Raw genomic sequence first — 19665 nt, 5'->3', positions numbered from 1 at the left:
ATAAACCACCATCATTAATGTTAGTTCCAGTGGACAAGTCTTTTCCATTTCTTTAAGCTATATCATTTTGGGGCTGAACTTCTCTGAAGCTTCCACAAAAATAGGAGATAGTACACTGACCATAATATAACATTTTCTTCAACAAATCAGAAACAAACAAATACTTACAGTAGCTGTAAGGAAAATAATCCTTCAAATAAACTTTTTGGGAGTTCTGTGATTTTATTTCCATAGAGGACACTAAAAGAAACATGATTCAAATGAAAAAAATATCAGACACTAAACCAGCATAACAAATTCATCAAACACATATATATTCAGGCATTTAGGAGATTAAGAAGCACTCCACAGATCACCAAAGTTATAGCTGAGTAAACAAATTTCAATTTAAATATATTTTTTATTCCTGACTATAGATCAGATATATACTTATGGTACGAAGTTTAGAAAACAGAAAAACAAAGTAAAATTCACAGAAGTTAACACAGTTTATAAGTTTATTGCCCTTCTATACAAATGTCTGATGTTATCATGCATTTCTACACACACACACACACACACACACACACAGAGTTCATATGAAATGAGTACATACTGCCTATAACAAAAAAGAATAAATGTGAAATCCATTGCTAATTAAAGGATGAGTTTTAAGCTTATCATATTGATAAACAATGACAGGAATCCCCACAAAGAAAAGGTTTCTGTTAAACACAAACATATGTATTCTTGAGAAATGTAAGATATGTGGAGAAAGTGATAGTTAATATGAACACAGGAGAACTGTTGAAATATACATGTTTCCCAGGGAAATATGGATAGGAATGTATCTTTATGGTACCTACTTCTGTAGCCACTAAGTGCAAGCACCACCACTTAATTCCCCTAATGACACCTAGCATTGATTTGGGTACACAGTAACATTCTAACATTGGATTGATGAGTGAACGAGTGAACATGATTTTATGAGAAAAATGAAGAACTACACTACCAGATGAACATATTAAGGGACAAATTAACAAAAAAAGATGAAATGAGAGGATTTCAACAGCAAATGAATGGAAATGGTTGATTCACGTTGGCTATTAAGTATGGGTCTGCAATGATGTCTGTCTACTTTTAATCCCCAAAAGTGGGGCACAGTAATCACATGTAAAAGACAGAAGTTACTTTTTTACTTTCTAGGGGGACAATATGGAAACATACATAAGGAACTGTAAAAATATTTACATAAATTTTAACTTAATTTCACTCTTAGGGGTTTACTAATCAGAGACAAACATGTTATTTTATGTACAAAATGTCAGTCAGGTCATAATTTCTAACAGAGAAATTAAACACAAATCAAATATATTCAAATCTCAAATAAGGGTATTGGTTAAATACATATTTCACACTGATAAAAATCACATGTTCAAGAATGCATAGTGACATGAAAGTGTTCATGATATAACATTAAGTTTTGAAAAAGCATAATACTAGGTAGTATATTATAGTATGATATTGATTTTGTTTAGAAAAATCTATACAGATATGCAGAGAAAATGTATGGAAAATCTCTGGATGGCAGGCAATTTGTTACCTAGAGGTGATTTGAATCTGCATCTATATATTTTTTTCTTTGTTTTTTTTTTAATACTCTCTACAATGAGATTATTTCTCTTGAAAACCAGAAAAGTATTCTTTTGGAAAATAAATAAATGGATGTCATAATGTGTAAAGGAAAAAGCTGAAATGAGAACCTAATAATTAATATTGGTAGCAATATATGATTTGTTTGAAAAGGGAGAAACTAACAATACAAGATAGATGAATAAAAATGAGGGAAAAGCTGTTCTCTTTTAGGATGCTGGTTTATTTACAAAATATGAAGAAAATTCCCAAGGAAATAAAGCTGAGTACTATGCTGTGTAAAGAGACATTCCGTATGTATCTGATCCCAGTGGTATAGCTATTTAGTATAACATACAAATTCATAAGTATAGAATATAGATTTTTTTAAAGGTAAATTAAGTTTTAGATTAGATTAGAGAAGAAACAATTTAAAAAAATCAAAGAACAAAAGAGAGAATTCTATATCGGCAGGATCAAAGAGATAATGGAATTAAAAAAGAATAAAGCAAGAATAAATGTGTGTTTTAATGTCAAGAGTAAGAGAACAGAGGGCTTTAGGAAACAAAAATGAGCTGATCAAGGTGGCACCGATACTGGATATTCAGTTCATTAATTCATTCAAAAGCAGACACTGTGTGCTTACTACATGCTAACAGCTTTGCTAGGTTTGAAGCTTGTTGTCCAATTAAACAGAATCCAGCTGAAGGGAATGAATAAAGAGTGTTTTCAAAGAGCAACCCCAAAAGAGCAACTCTGAATGTTGAAGGAATTTCACATTTTGAATCCATTGAGATTTAAAAAGGAAATAGGATGCATATAAATTTTAGGGGACTCCCTCATAAGAATTAAGAGGAAAATAAAAATAAAAGAAATCCTGTTATTTGCAACAACATGGATGAATCTAGAGGGTATTATGCTCAGCAAAATAAGCCAGGTGGAGAAAGACAAACACCATATGATTTCACTTATTTGTGGAATATAAAAACAAAGCAAAACAGAAGGAAGGAAACAGCAGTAGACGCATAGACACTGAAAAGTGATTAGTGGTTACCAAGCGGGAGGGGGAGAGGGAATAAAGTGGCACAACGATTTGCAATCGTGAATAAGCTGGTCACGGGGATGGTAGTCCAGCATGGAGAATATACTTAGTGATTCTGTAACATCTTTCTACGTTGATAGATAGTAACTTCACTAGAAGGGGGTGAGGGTTTGATAATTTTGGTAACTGTTGAACCACTGCATTTATACATTTGAAGCCAACATAAGATTGCGTATCAAGATAGTTCAATAAAACAAAAAGAATTAAGAGTCAAATAATTCAGTAGAATGTTATTCACTTGGAACTTTTGCTTTAAAGGTTGGCTCAAATAGCATGAAAGGAGGACCAGCAAGGGGGTGTGTCATATTTATATTGTGAAACTATCTTTTTCCAACAAATTATTTTTTTCTTTAAGATCATGTTAAAAAATAGATAGATGTCTATTGCTAATGACACAATTTGTGTACATGGGGGGATAAAGGAAAAAAATCAAAAAAGGATGCAGGGAATCTGTGTGGGCACTATTTATGTATAGACTATCAAACCAAAAATAATATAATAAAGAAATATTAAATGTGACAGGAATGAGATCGCTCTACAAAAATGTATAGCAATACTAGGGCTGGCGATAGTTTCCTAGACACAGAGATATCAAAATGGCAGCAAAGAAAAAGAAGTTAAAAATATAAAAAATGTAAAGACCAGGACAGAAAATTTGGATAACAGTCACAAAAATATGGCCAAAATCTATAAAAATGGGGGAAAGACATATCATCACATAAAGATAGAAAGTGCAAGAGTATCAGAGAAAATTTGCACTACATTCATATGAGGGAAAGAAAATTTAAAAAGTAACTGCAAATTAAAATGAATTTAGCTGCAAAGAAAATAAATAGTTGAGGGATTTTAATCCAAATACTATGAATGACAAATTGGGTAGCTTCTCTACAGCCTTCTTATACATGAGTTATATTCAACAACTATATATAGTGTGCAATTACACTGAGAAGAGAATTGTTTTAGAGTCCATTGGTATAGGGAATTCTAACAGCAGCTCTTCTTGTACCTGCTACTGGAAGGAAGGCTGAGTCGTATACCCAGCTTCACCTTTGTGAGCTTCGACTTTTAGGATAGTAGGATTTAGCAACCACTGGAGGCCAGACTTTGAATTCTCCTGTCCTTGTTGAATATGGGCAGAAATCAGAATCACTGAAGAGAAAACATATCCAAATAGGCTATAAACTGGCTATCATGGAAAAGATGCTATGGATAGACTATTATTCAAATAAATATCAAAGAGCTATGCTTGTAAAATAAAAACACTGTGTATTTGGGAATTAAACCACTATGCCGTTTTTTAAAGAGTAAAGTAAAGAGGAAGCAGAGGACGCTACATTTTCATTTTCATTGAAAACCAGCGGGAACATGTAAGGTGCTGGGCAGGAGAGTTAACATCCATCTAAGAAAAAACTGTAGGAATTATAGATTTAACCATCAAAATCAAAATACAGCAATCTTTCACTGTAGACTTCTGTGGAATTTGGGAGGTAGGTAGTGAGGAAATCAGAATAAGTTAAGGACAGTAGTTTGCGAGGAGTTCATGAAAACAAAGTGGGAAAAGAGGAAAACCATATGGTGAGGATCTGAGGGTATAAAAATTCTCTGGCATAATTAAAATCCAGAACATACACATCAATAAGTATCAGGAGAAGAATTTGCCAAGGCCATATCTGTTATCTTTTGAATCTTTAGTTTGTGCTCTCACAAAGCCAGCGGAGGAGTGACCTCATTCCCGTTTTGAGAGATGGGATAACTGAAGCACAGCGAAAATCATAACTAGCTCAGCTTTGTACCCAGTAAAGAGAGAGCATTTGATCACAAGCTACCTGGTGTCCTCAAGTTACATGCTTAGCCAGGATGCTATACTACCACAACACTTCTTATTCTGTTAATATATGAGGAAGCTTCTGGCCAGTAAATGGAAAACACTAAAAAAATGTCTGTGGACAATGATTAATATAGTAGTATGCTAAATTCTTAAGAAACCATGATTAACTATTATAAAAATTTTGTGGATGTCACAGTGAGAGCAATAAAAAGCACTGAGGATAAAATCACTCAATAAATACCTTATTCTGAATATTTTGTTAAAAATATGTAGTATAATATATTAAATTAAACAAGATTATTACACAAAATCTATACAAAATTACATAGTAATAATATGTAATAAAATAAGTGTTATCAAAAATAAATGAATGTCAAGAGAATGCTTTTCTAAGGAACTGAGTACATGAGAGCCCACGAAGAGCGAGATCCCAGTCCAGTAAGCGTGCTCTTTCTCGTGTGCTTTTCTTTTACTGTTTGCTACTAGTTTATTACATGTATATAGACTAGTACATAGTAATTTATAATACAATCCCTAATTGTAACTATATACTTATTATTTAATATAACAATATATTGTGATAAATGATAAATTAGATTTTACATTTATTCATTTTGTATTTCTTTCTAGCATTTGTTTTAATCCTCGTAACCCCAAAAGTGTCAAATAACATTATTAAGACAAGAGAGCTTCATAGTAAACCATGAGCAAGCAAATATAAGATTTCTCCAACCATTTCTCTCTCTCATGACATTGAATGGCTGTCTTTGAGGCACAGATACTCCAAGGGGTACTGATTTGACTTCTGTTCTGTCCTTCCGTATGGCCGGGAGGTTGTACTTGCTTTGAATAGTACTACTGTCTAGAATGGTGTGACACAGTTTGACTGGGTGAGTTAACTGAATTTTACATGGAACTTTGTTGTTTTAGAATCTAACCGGCCAATCCGAGAGGAATACAGGATGCCACTCTACATTTTCTGCCAGCAACTGTTCCCCCTAAAACTGGATTTCTGCTGGTAAAGACAAAAAAACTCCAAACAGAAAAGAAAAATGAACCTAAGCAGATACTGCCTGTAAAGTCAGTTTTCCACTTTTCTTCAGAGACATTATAGTTTTCTGAGCAGCCCAGCATAGCAACCTCGATCTCCATGTAACTAGGTGAGCACTTCACCTAGTCCTCTCCTTGGTCCGGTGAGTGTGACTAGTCACATAAAGCCCAGGTGCTCATGGGTAAAGTGGAATTCTCACTGGCTACCCCAGCTCTGAAATTCCTGAGTGCTCTGCAGCAACGCACCTCAATAAGATCCCATCTCTAAGGATCAGCTCTTAAAAAAAGACATGTCAGCCTCCATTAACAGACTTTAAAATTAAAATTTGAAATAAAGGTGTCTTTACTTGGTAGACTTTTGAAGATGTTCTACAAGTTTGAAAGAATAACAGCCTTTATCCATTCATTTTAAAACCACTTTAACTTACATAGCTATCTCCCTGAAAGTCCTTTGACATGAAAAAACTCTCATACTTTCCTATCTTCGTTCTTGGGAGAGAATACAGCTGGTTCTTTCAGGGAAGTCTCACGTGATGAAGCAGGGAGGTGAGAGGGCTTCTCACCAGTTATCTTCAACTGTTCTCTGCCAGACTCCACCCAGCATCACTCTAAAGGCAACTTTACTGTCCCCAGAGGCAGTGGCTATCAGTTTAGGGATTATAAATACAACACTGACCAGAGCAATCCAAAATAAACATTTTCCCTTTCTTTCAGAAACAAGAAATTGTCCAGAAAAGGGGCTATTACTCTTGTCCTCTAAACAGCAAAATTATTAAATCCCAAAATATATACCCCTAAAAACTGGCTGATTTTAGTGACAGGTAGCAGCCTTCCATAAAAAAAAGGGTAGAATTCATTGATTAATAGCAATTAATGTTATTAATATTTCATAGTAAAATACTCCAAGGAATGTTTTTCTTAAATCCAAATTTTTAAAAATAGAGCCACTATTAGTTGTGTATTCTGCTTTCTTTGGACAATGTGTTCAATACTTACAGTGAATTCAGAGAGCGTAGTCCTTGGAAAGCATCTGGTGCTAGTTCAGAGATCTGATTATTGCTCAGGTCGCTAAGATTAGAAATAGGGTTAGGTTAAATTAAATAGAATGTCAGTGATATTTACTACAGGAGAAAGCTATTTATTGCCTTTACATGTCAATTTTGTACCTACCTATCAACATATGTATAAAATTTGCAACATAAAGCATTTGGAGCACCATAATTTTTTTTTAAATCATACTTTTGAATCAATTATTGGCTATTTTCTTAAATTATTATTAAAGATGCCAGGTCTTATTTCTGAAAATAGGATATCTAAGATTTGATTGTGTACTATAGTAACCATGTACATTCATACTAGTGTGAGTCAATTTGTTTAATTAGAGAGAATTAAAAAATATTACATATAGCTTTTGACATATTATAGAACTAGTAAACAGAGAGTCATATAACTTAAAATATTAAGCTGTCAAACACTTCACTATTCATATTTAAAGGATGTCTCTGTACAGTCATGACCTGTATGATTTTAAAAATTACGTATTTTCCAAAATATTATTCACTCACATTCTTCTAAGCTTTTTATATGGTGAGAAAGCTCCAGGAGGGATGATCTTGATTGAGTTCTGTTCCAAACGTCTGCAATGAGAAAATTCAGGCTTTAAATGGAAACGTGAGCTTCCAGATACATTTAATTCAAGCCCAAGATTCATGTCAAGAAGCAAAGTTGATGCTCTTTGTGAGTGATATTTTTTTTTCTTCAAAAAGACTACTAAAATAAATAGTGCTGTGACTTAAATGTGCAATGAAATTGGGAATAAAAACAAGGCAATTTTAAAAACAATAAAAATATTCTGACTTTTAACGATTCCAGGGCCATAAATATTTAAATCTGGACTTTGTATAAAAGAGAAAACACCTGTAAGAAACTAACTTGGGAATACATTTCAATAACCTTACTTTCAGTAAGAGAACTATGCAGTAACACTGAGTAGATGTATCACATATTTTAGAGATAATTATAACTCAGGGAAATTACTGTTGACTATTAAATTTTATAAACCTTTTATTTCCTCTACAGAACATGTATTATAGGTTGAAAAAAGCTGTTATACTCAGAAAATTAATTTTCAAGTTTCTTATGAGGCAAGATCTTAAATTCTAAGTGTCTAAGTGCTGTAGATATTTTGATTCGCTATGTGAATATTTCATGTGAAAACTGCTGCAGCAAAATGCACTCAAACACAACTGAAGTATTTTTATGATGCACTAAAATCAGACAGTTGAAAATAACTCTTTGGTATTACTTACTCTGGGGCTCTGCTCACAGAGAAAGACAAGATTTTACTCACCTTAGTTATGAAAGACAGAAAGAAATAGATTTCATTACGTGTTTTGCTAAATGTTTTAGTCCATTAATAAAGTTCACCTCTCAGCCTCATTTCAATCCATATAAATATCCTAATAAACATTTCCAGTCCCCACCCCACTTCCTTTCTGCTCTGTAGCCCAGACAGATGACTCCTGTGTCCCATATATTTCAGGCTCTCTTGCCAACTAGCTGTTGTGAAATTGGCCCTTTAAAGAGAGGCACTGCTGGGGACGAAGGTAGGAAGGGGGGAGAAGCCAGGATATTCTCTCCTGCTTTATGTCAGTGCGTGTGCTCAGCAGTGGTCACCCTTAATAATTTCAGCTCCTGCTGGGGTCACCTCCTGTCTTTGTATAACATCACTTTCTTCTTAGATCTTTGTAGCCTTGGGGGTGGAATCACCTCTCTAATCTCTGTGTCATCTCCTACAACTGTTCATTCTTCGTATTAAATCTCTCTATTGAAATACCTAGCATGAGCTCCATTTTCCTGCCTGGCTTTAAAAATATATATACATAAATATAGATATATGTATATATTTATATTGGTATAGTTTTATATTTATGTATAAATACACTGACAATACATATATTGACTATATATGTACCCTATACATTGGTTCATTCTTACCAAATGTTGGTAATACTTTAATATATATGTATTACCAATGTTTGAGGAACATCAAACAAAAAACAAACAAAAAAATATCCCTAGCAGGTGAGGTCAAATTGCCTAAGTTTTGGTCTTTTCTGATTCCAAACCCCTTCTAGGGTCTCCTTATCTCTATACACAATGGATTTCTTCAATTGTCCTTGCTCTTGAACTTAGTGTAGCACATGATATTCTAGCAACCCTTCTTTTGACTGTGACGTTGTATGCCGCTGGTCCTCAGTCTACTTTTCTCTTCATTTATGGCGTTGCTTTCTGTATCATTTCCTATATCACTAACAATTTTGGAAGATATTTTAATAGCTTATAACATCCAATTATCACAATAGACTATATTTACATAATAATTCTCTATTATTAGCCATTTATATTTGTAATAATTTTGCATTATTATTCATAACATTGCTTAGCTACTTTAAGATAACTGAAGCATGGCCTCCTTTGAAGCCTTACTTTATTATCTCAGGCATCCCAGTGAATTCTAGTCATTTTTCACATATACCTCCACCCCCAGGTTGTTGGCTCCTCAGGGGAGATTTACCCCAGAAGACAAGACAGAAATTGCATGAAGAAAATATGGATTCAGTATCTAGGTCTTAAGAAATGGTTCTTTTTTCAAAACTCTAAATATGACAAAGGATATTTAAATAATTTCACTGTTCCATTATTGACTAGAATATTGTAAATTGATGCTTTAGAGATATCCCTTTTTCTTGCCATGATCAATCCTTGGAGTTAGATTTGAAGAAGTTTAAAATGTAATCAATGAAAATATATGAAAACAGGCTATAGACAGAATACTATTGACTATAAACTTTCTTCAAATCTAGACCAGTGAAACATCATTTCATTCTTTGCTCAAAATATACAATGCCATGATGAGAGAAAAATAAAAATTCTTAGTAACCAGTAGGTTCAACAGTAATGCAAAACCAGTTCATATAATTACTTTTTACACATATCATTTCAGATTCTTGAAAATAAGAAAAGCAGTAATCATTCATTCATTCATTCATTGTCCCTTTGGTCTCTGTAAGATATTACGCTATATGATTGGAACTCAAAGGTGATCAAAAGCAAACAAGTACATGTTCTCATAGAAGTTTCACTGGCAAACTAATTCTGAAGTTACATTTTCAACTAATTTGTTCAATACAAGTTCTTAAAAAATGTTCTGATTAGCACTGAGACTGAGATACCAATAACATTAACTCACAAATGTGGCCAAACAATTCTATGATTTAGTATAACTGGAGAGTTTCCTTACAACTGTAAAAATTTATTATTTTAAAGTTTCAGAACCTAGAATACTTGCAATGATCACTAATTGTTCTAATGCTCTTCAAATACATATTTCATTATGATAATTTATATGTTTGATCTACAATTAATTTCATTGATAAATATGGGCACTCTAGCAGACAAAACGAAAAGATATATAGTAAGTGAGGCCATGTAGTTTTTAGAAAATGCATGCATGAAACATTATAAAACAAGGAGAATTCAAGATGAAAAAGTGTTAAATTTTATATGCAAAAAGAGTAATTCAAGCATAATCTAAAAATGCTGCATGTATTATTCATTATTGCAATGTACCATGACTTAGTCTTCACATTGTAAACCATTTCATTTACAACATATGCAACAGAAAGCTGAACAATGACATATACAATGGATTTGCTTGCTTTTCTTTATCTATTTACTTCCAACCTTGTTCCAGAAAAAAAAAAAAGTGTTTGAAACAGTGTTATATGGTTATTTACATTGACTCAGCAGCTAATTGGTTTTTATGGCAACATCCCAGCAATCCATTAAGGCAAAGCATAATTGACTCCTTCATTCAAAGAGACAGATTTTCAAGCAGGAAAATATTCTACCACTGACAAATGTCAAACAATAAATTTAAAATGTTTCAAAAAATGCCCCTTTTCTCTTCTTTAGTGGGCAAACAATATACTAATGTGTACATTTAAACTGGCAGGTCTCTAGGACCTTATTTTCCATTACAAGAATTTTAGAATATATTTTATTAACTACAAACAACACACATCTCAAATAGTGTCCTTACTCCTACAAAAAAGAGGGGAAAGTATTTAAACTAGACTTCACAAAATAAGGAAGAAAAATTGTAATAAAGTTTCCAGGTGAAGGTTTAAAAAAAAAGTAAATGAAATGTAGATTTCTTATCTTTCCTCCCTCTATAGAATATTTTACTTTAATAGTATAGAATCTGATGAATTTTATAGATGGCAAATTAAAATCCATTGTTCTATGAAGAATCTAATTAAAAACATTCCTGGCTTACAAAAACAGATAGTGTAATGCCTAAGATATATTTGCATGCTGTGGATAAAATCCACCATAATTAAGAGCTTTCCACATGCTCGTCCTTCAGAGAAAGAAAATTCAATATTCTGAATTTCAAAGTAAAAATAGAATTAGAAACTGAAGAAGGGAGGGAGAAAATTCTATATACCATATACTACGAGGAAGCCTTTTTTAGGTAAAAATATAACTAGAACCTTTGTTGCTACAGAATTTATGTGAACAATTCCAAAACATTTCATCACTTTGTATATTATTTATATATATACACAGAAATACACACATACAAATATATGTGTCTGTATATATAAATATATCTGTATCTTTATGTATATGTGTGTATGTATTCATATTCCCCATCTGCTTTCCCTATATATATATATATATGGTTCTCATAAAAGCAGTTTGCTCTTCCACTTCATCAAAAGCAGAAGGAAATCTTAGTTAGAAATTCAGTGAGATAAGAAAATGGAGACAGTTTTCTAACTGCTTCAATCAATATACTTAAAAGTATATTTAAAAGTATATTTAACCAATAAAGACCTTACCTACCAACCCCCCACATACATTTTCTTTCTCTTGTTCTCCAATTATTGCTTTTTTATAAATTATACATGTCTTCACACTTTGAGACATCCTAAAGAATGAACTGCAATCAATATATATCACTTTCTGGTGCCTATTTCAAAGATGATAGAAAGTAGAAAATTGTCAATAAATCTCTCCATAGAGCATGAAACCATGCAGGTATAACTGGACTATGGCATATAAACTACTCTACTACAGTTATCAGTGAGCATCAGTAGAATATATAACTCAGTGTGATTGGGCAATTAAAAGCCAACTAGTTCTGAAGCCATTTGCAAGATACAAAATGATATTAGTTTATTTTAAATGACATTTTCAGCTCACTAGTGTTCAATTCTCAGGCATTGCTTTCAACATTTTTCAAATTAAATTATTTTGACAAAACATACAAAATAACATCCACATGCCAAAGCTGAAACCGCTCTCCCCAAGAGGTATTTATGTTTTCTCTATGTGTATACATAGATATAAAAATGTAATTTAGTGATTAAAACTATGAGCTTAATAGAGACTTGGATTAAATTCTGGACCTGCCACCGATCAGGCTCTGTGAACCTTTTGCAAAAGACACTTGGCTTCTCTGTGTTTCAGCTTTTCTTTCTGAAAAATGAGAAAACTAAAACCTACTATCTAGAATGTTTTGGTAAAAACAACAGGATGAAGAAAAAACTACATGGCATGTTTTTTCTTGCACAAAAAAATGGTGAAAGAATAAAAAGATGTATATATGTAATCACACATATAGCATCACGTAAGAGAATATCTAACATATATTAGTCACACACATAAACACACAGATTATATAAAGGAATAAATCTGATACATGATTTAATCTCTAGTGTGAAATAAATTTATATGGTTCTAAAACACATTTTTAAACAAGTAGGAAGTTCAGATTTGCAGATAACTCAATAGCTGTATATTAAACATAGACACATCCATCTTTCACATGGAGGCTGAAAGATATATATGGTTGCAATTTCCACAATCAATATGATTAACATAAAGCATTTCTCTAATTTGGAAACTGTTTTAGAAACTGAAAAAGTTTTTACAACACCAGTAACGTTTGAGTTTGGATTGACTGTATCTGTAACACACAGCCCAGATGTTGATTATACATGGCAATAAAACTGACAGTTCTTTGCATTTTTCCCATCTGCTTTTAACGTAAATGGCAAAAACAGCTGCCACAGAATAGAACATAGATTTAACAGAGTGAAGGGGAGGGGTGTGGAGTGACTCTAGCTTCTGAATTTTGGACTGCTTAGGGCAGTCAAACATTCCCATCAGGGTGAACACCAGTGAGCATTTGTAATGGAGGAAGCAGCAATATTCCTTTGACATTAGGGATTCTCTTGCCTGTTACGTAATTATTCTAAAATAAGTATTGTACTTTATATTTCTGGAATGTCACCTCTAAATTTAACAGTAAGTGCATGCTCTTGAAATCCTTCATATGCCCCTACATAAAATGACCCAAGATATTTTAGATTAGAGTATTATTTATGTTACTTTACGGCAGCCTTTAGTACTTTCTTAGGTTTAATAAATACCTTCAGCAACTGAGTGAATATTTGCCTCTATAGGGATATACTTTGCATATAGCTTTCATTTTTGTCTTAGGACTTAGTCCGTATGAATTGATTATCAGTCATCTCTGCCATGGGATGAGTTGTTCCTGAAAATCGTCCATTTCTTTAACTTTATTTTCTTTATTGTGATGTCATCCTATGGTACATTCCTCTGAGTATAAATTCAATTGATATTTTCATAGTAGAATTAAATTTTTTTCTATTTGTTCTTTAAGCATTTAAAACATGACAAAAATGTGTGTGTGTGTCTGTGTGTCTGGGTATACCTATTGACTTCATATTTCTGACCGTGACCTTCATGTATGTATTTACATGGATGTCTATTAAAATACAAAGATAGAGTCAATACACACAATTATGTGGCTTAGATTTAGAAGGAAAAAGTGGACTTAGGCACATGGCTCACTGATTTCAAGGGGACAGAGTATAGTTTCATAATGTCAATAATGTTTTCAAATATACTTTTTCTTTAGCACTCCAAGAAAAAAAAAAAGAAGTTCTGCTCTTTTGTTACTCATTAATAACTAAAACATTTTGGACACTTTGAGTCAAGCACTGAGCTAAGTCACCCCATTTGGTAATAATTTTAGTTTCAAAACATTATGCAAATAAACTATATACATCACTTGTTGAACATTATTGCTCAAGGAGTATATAGCAATTTGCATTCTCCCCCATCCCTGCACTGAGTTACTCTCCAAGCGACCCATTATCTTTTCCCTCATGTTTAAATACTGTTATCACTATTAGAATTTACACCATACAAATTTTCAACTTCATCTTTCCAGATGATTATATATTCCTAAATAGAAATGACAAGTTATTTGTCTGAGAATGAATGATATGCTTACTCTATCACAGCTGTATTCACTTTTGTGTTCAAGTCTACACAGGTCTTATTTTGCATCTGATGGATCTCTACTTTTTTTCCTGTAGAAGTCTTTCAGGAATCAACCACACCATCACTAGGTTCACTTCTGGGACTAACCTTCCATTACCATCTGCTCCTAAGCCTGCCTTTGTCCTGTCTTATAGAAACTGTCACTATCATTGTCAGCAGAGCCACACCACTCTCCACTCAATGTTAGATTTTTCTAACTAAAAAAGCTACTTATGCTACTATTCTGCTCAAAAATTTTCCTTGTGTCCTTTTGTTATTACGACAGGTAATTCTCAAGATTAGGCTTACATTTTATATTTTAGCAATAAAAACTATTTTAATTTTCTCAAAGACAGACTACATCTCACTTTTCTTGGCCTGTGCATATGTTCTTCCCCTTGTCTAGAAAGCCCTCCATTTCTCTACCTGCAAAAATATCCTTTTACCTGAAGATCCCTTGATTCGCCCAGGCAAACCAGGTGTTTCTTTCTCTGAGTTCCCTGCACAGGTGTATTTTATTACTTATCACACAGTTCTAAAAGTTCTGTTTGTGTAAAGATTCAATTCTCTGCAGTGTAAACATGCTGAAGGCTGGAATTTAGCAATTTCTGATGCAGAGTAAGTACTCAAAAACTATTTGTTGAGTATGTAGTACTTGAAAAAAATGCTATTTTTCCACATGTCCTTCTTCTGTCGCAGTAACACACATAAGACTCTTTGGACTTGGAAAGGGAAACCCAGTTGGAATTTCTTTCTGGACTTTCCACTTTAATTCCACTCTAGTCATTTAATGTTTCTTTTTATCAACTTATTTATAATTTTACCACACTCATTTTCACTCAACTAATATTACCAAAGTTTGATTCAGTCTTCTATGTTTTTCTATAAGAAAGCCATTACAGCTTCTGCTTAAATGGTCACACAACATCTCAACAAGAAAATGACATATAAAGCATGTGTGTATAAACACATATAGCATATATGTTATGTGTATCACTATTTTTGTGAAATTAGGTACAAATAAGAAATAAGTGAGGAAACAATAAAAAAGACAGCCAACAGAAAGAGAGAAAAAATTCACAAACCATACATCTGATAAGGGGTTAATATCTAAAATGTACAAAGAATGCATATCAAGAACAAAAGGTAATCAATATCATCAATTATCAGGGAAATGCAAAGCCAAACCACAGTGAGATATCAGCTCAAATTTGTTAGAATGGCTCTTATCAAAAAGACAAGAGATAAAAAGTGCTGGTGAGGATGTGGAGAAAAGGGGACCCTGTGCACTACTGGTGGGAAGATGAGCTGGTACAGCCACTATGGAAAACAGTATGGAAGTTCCTCCAAAAATTACACATAGAGCCACCAAATGAGCCAGCAAATCCCACTCCTGGGTATGTACCTGAAATAAATGAAATCCTTACCTTGAAGAGACATCTGTACCCTCATGTTCACAGCAGCTTTATTCATGAGAACTAAGATATGGAAACAACTTAAATGCCACCCACACACTAGAATATTATTCAGTCATAAAAAGAAGGAAATCCTGTAATTTGTAATAGCATGGATGAACCTGGAGAATATTCTACTAAGTGAAGTAAGCCAGACAGAGAAAGACATATATGGTATTCTATTACTTATATGTGCAATCTGAAAAAAAAAAGCCAATTTCACAGAAACAGAGAACAGAATGGTGGTTGCCAGGAATTAGGGGAGGGGAAAATGGGGAGATGCAGGTCAAAGGGTGTAATCTTTCCATTATAAGAAGTTGTCAGGATCTAATGTACACCATAGTGATGATAGTTAATAGCATAGTATTTTGTACTGGAAAGTTGCTGAGAGTAGCTCTTAAGCGTTCTCACCACAAAAAAATAAAAAGAGTAAACTATGTGAGGTGATGGATGTGTTAATTACCTTGATCGTGGTAAACATATCAAAACATTGCACTGTAACTTCAAAAATATACAACGGTACTTGTCAATCATCAACAAAAAAAAGAAATAAGTTGGGGGGGAAGGTACAAATAATTTTCTTACCATGAATTCATATTCTTAATAAAAATGGGTTTTCTTCATGGAATGGATAGATAGCTTTTTAAGGATGATTACTAATTTCATTCCAATAGAAATTAAAGATTGTTCAAGATATGTGTATACAATTGAGAATTCTGCCAAAATACTGATGAAAACACTCCAATATTATTAGTGAACAATAATAATTGCCAATGGATCTGCAAGTATAGTTTAATCTATAAATTTATTTTACATAATTTATCTTGCACTATTTGCACTAAGTGCGGCTACTGAAAATTAAGAATTAATGTGCGATGTTTTTTCTGAGAGAACACCAATAGAGATCTGCGTGTATACTGAATAATGAATTAGCTCTGCATTTTGTAGGAAACTAAATTATTATGTCTTTTTCTTGACCCTTAACTTATAATGAAATCAGAATATGAAAACTTCAGAAAATTTAATATGAAAACATGAGGAAATAAAAAAAGGATGAATGAAGTTTCCATGAAAAAGTTCTTTCACATTAAATGGCTTTCTGACTATTCATCTCATAAAATACATTCTCAGGAAGGAATTGTGCTATTTTGCTTTTTTAATCATAGCTATATTAGCATATAATCAATCCTCAATTATCGATTTACCTATATACTTTGACGAAGGCTTTATTTTGATCCTAGGATTGTTTATTTGATGATTTTCTAGACAAATTGTCTTAGTTGCCAGAAGAAACAATAATTCTTTATGACTTTTGGTGAATACATACCTAATTTCTGCTATTGTAAGAATCTCAGAAACAAATAAGAGAATGTAATTCTAATCTCTTCATCAGAGTAGAAATGTAGAGTGACAGTTCCATATTTGAAACCAAGTTTATGTAAAAATCAACAAAACCATATCTTCATTACAAAATATTAAAAGGTTTCTGCTAACCATTAGAGAATATATATATAACCATTAGAGTCCATTTCATTAGATCTGAAGCAAACATTTTAATCATAAAAAAGGCATTAACTATGATACAATGTTTTTTTTAAGTAGCATGTCATATATATTTTCTACTAGACATAAAAATATAAGAGTGTTGTCACACCAGTTAGCATGAAAAGCAGAAAGCTGAAAAACTGCGAAGCCAAAAGTTATCCTATAGGCTAGCTAATTCTATGGGTGGATCTCAAGTAATAAAAGTATCAGGAATGTGTAAAACTGCAAAATGTGAACAAGTACTCCAGCAAAACCACAAACTAAAGTAGAATGTTCATATTTTCACATTTATAACATTTGTTAAACTCTGCCTATTTTCTGTTGCTTTTCATAGCCCTCAAGTGGAATATATATGTGAATTTTTAAATACTTTCATAGTGAAACAAGTAAATACTTTCAGAGTGGAAACAATTTCACTTTGGAATTATCAACCTACTTTTTATTTAATAAGGCAAACTCAAATTACGGACTTCTTATCATGCCAAATTACATCAAAATGGTATCATCTGTTTATTTAGATATTTTATCAATACTGTCTAAATAATAAATCAAGGTAATCTATGTGTGCTATGAAAATTAGTCAAACTGTAGGTTATATTTATTTTTAAATTTTAAACATTTCGACATAATTAAAAGAAAATCAACCAATTACACAGCATGAGAGCTGCACTATTACCAGAGAAATGTCTCAGTGAATGATAAATAATCAAGAAGCCATGCCTGATATCATGAGTACCTATCACACCTTTAAAGGCAGGTTGCAATCAGATACAACATTCTCACTTCCAAGAATCATACTTACTTTCACTTCTTTACACTTATGCATGCAAGTGATCCAGAGGAAACAAAACAAACAAAAATACTCCCCAACATCACCTCCAACCTCCATGCTGTGCATCTCTTTGAAAGGGCCTTCTTTATCACTGGCAGAGTCAGATAACTCCAGTGAATTTATACAACATAGTGAGTTTCCTTTCCATTTTACTTATTTGAATAGCACATTGGAAAGTAGTAGCATAACTTCTGAGAATATACAATCCATTTTATAAAACACTGAATCAATACTCAGAAGAATTGCCTTGAGAACTTTGCTATTGCCCATTCTTTCCCACAATTTGAATTTTTCCCTGATCTTCTCTCAAACAAATAAAAGAAAGAATTGTATGGCTCCCAGCATCTGAGCCATAAAGAAGACAGCAGAGCATAAAGGCAGTAAGATATAAGAATAAACAGGACATATTAAATTATTACAACCTATATTCTTAGTATTTTCCATGATTTATGTAACTTCTGTATAATGATTTGAACAGGTGATATACCACAAAAATCCATAACTGTATTGAAGAGAACTAAATGTCTACTTTATGGAAATCCATCACATTGTATTCAAAATTTTATACCTCAAGACATGATTTAAGAAAGTAATTGAGGATATTATATATAGAGAATTGATTCGTTGTTAACGATTTTGTTGCTATGGGCCAGATCATGACTTGCCTCATGCATTCCAACTCTATGAAAAAAGGTCTTACATCCAGCAGAGTTCAGTGTAGTAAAGGGCTGGGAAGAGTCCAGGGGAGCAAAAGCTTCTTTCTTTTAAACATAAATTTACCTTCTGTTACACATTCTGATCTTCACCCTCCATCGGCATTAGCCATATGTCTTTGTCACTTTTTTTACTATGAAGAATGGAGGCTTGGAGGATCCCCAGACCCCTTTCACCTGCTCCCAGCACCGTCCTTCTTCCCACCCAGACTCTGCAAAGTGTCAAGGCAGAAATGGTGAGCAAAATTAGGTCTGGTCCTGCCTTCATTAAGCTTGCAGTCTAAAGGGATAGTTGACATCAATCAAAATATCAAATTAAACTGTGATAAGTCCTATGCAGACCAAATCCAGGGAGATAGGAAAGTATTTGATAAAGAATAGGAAAGATGATATTATAGTAGTTGTAGACATAAAGTAATATGAAACAACTCTCCGTTTTGCAAACATTGCTATATCTTAATACCTTGTCTTTCTTTATGCTCCTTCTGTGGTGTCTTCATTTTTCTTTATGTCTTTCTTTATGCTCCTTCATGTAGTGTCTTAAAATTTCTCTTGTCCTGTTTTTCTGAGTATTAGTCAGCCTTTCTTTGTAATTTTTTTCAATTATCTTTTCTACTGTACTCCAATGAACTTAAGCCACAGTTACTTTCTTTTTGCAGCTGAATCAAGGAGAGAACATGGGCTTTGGAGTCAAATAAATATAAGATTAAGGCCAATTTAGCCACTTCATTATTTAAGAACTTATTTCTTTTTACAAGATTTTTTATGCATTTGCAGTCTTTAAAAAGGAAAACAGCAAAATGAAGTTGTCAGTCTTTGAGGGAGTTGATCTTTAGGCTGTCTTATAGAGAAATACCTAGAGAAAGTATCTAGAAGAAGTATCTAGAGGACCTTAGACAAAGACACCTAAGACTTATCTGTACGATGATTGAATAAATGAGTATGTCTAAAGGGAGAGGGTAGTTTCAAGATACTGGGTTGATCAGCCTGGATCAGATTAAAAGGAGCTCTCAGACACATGTACAGAGTAGAATCCAAGCCAGGACAGGGAACAGGGAAACCTAAATAGATGATCAGTATTACAGCTCCATTTTTGTCCATTCCAT

General features: G+C 33.0%; 1 protein-coding gene across 4 annotated transcripts in view; it reads right to left on the bottom strand.

The window, feature by feature from the left end:
• The window catches only part of SLIT2 (slit guidance ligand 2), a 357572-nt gene that overhangs the window by 83452 nt on the left and 254455 nt on the right, over nucleotides 1-19665 (bottom strand). For all 4 annotated transcript variants that reach the window (XM_036921029.2, XM_057502128.1, XM_036921031.2 and 1 more), the window contains 3 exons: nucleotides 7157-7228; nucleotides 6588-6659; nucleotides 169-240 (listed from right to left, as the gene is read on the bottom strand). In XM_036921029.2, the coding sequence (XP_036776924.2) occupies nucleotides 169-240; nucleotides 6588-6659; nucleotides 7157-7228 (216 nt within the window). The remainder of the gene's footprint in view (nucleotides 1-168; nucleotides 241-6587; nucleotides 6660-7156; nucleotides 7229-19665) is intronic.

This window comes from Manis pentadactyla, chromosome 5 (assembly GCF_030020395.1).
Source record: "Manis pentadactyla isolate mManPen7 chromosome 5, mManPen7.hap1, whole genome shotgun sequence".
Classification (NCBI taxonomy): Eukaryota; Metazoa; Chordata; class Mammalia; order Pholidota; family Manidae; genus Manis; species Manis pentadactyla.
This window is presented reverse-complemented; position numbering and strand designations above follow the sequence as displayed.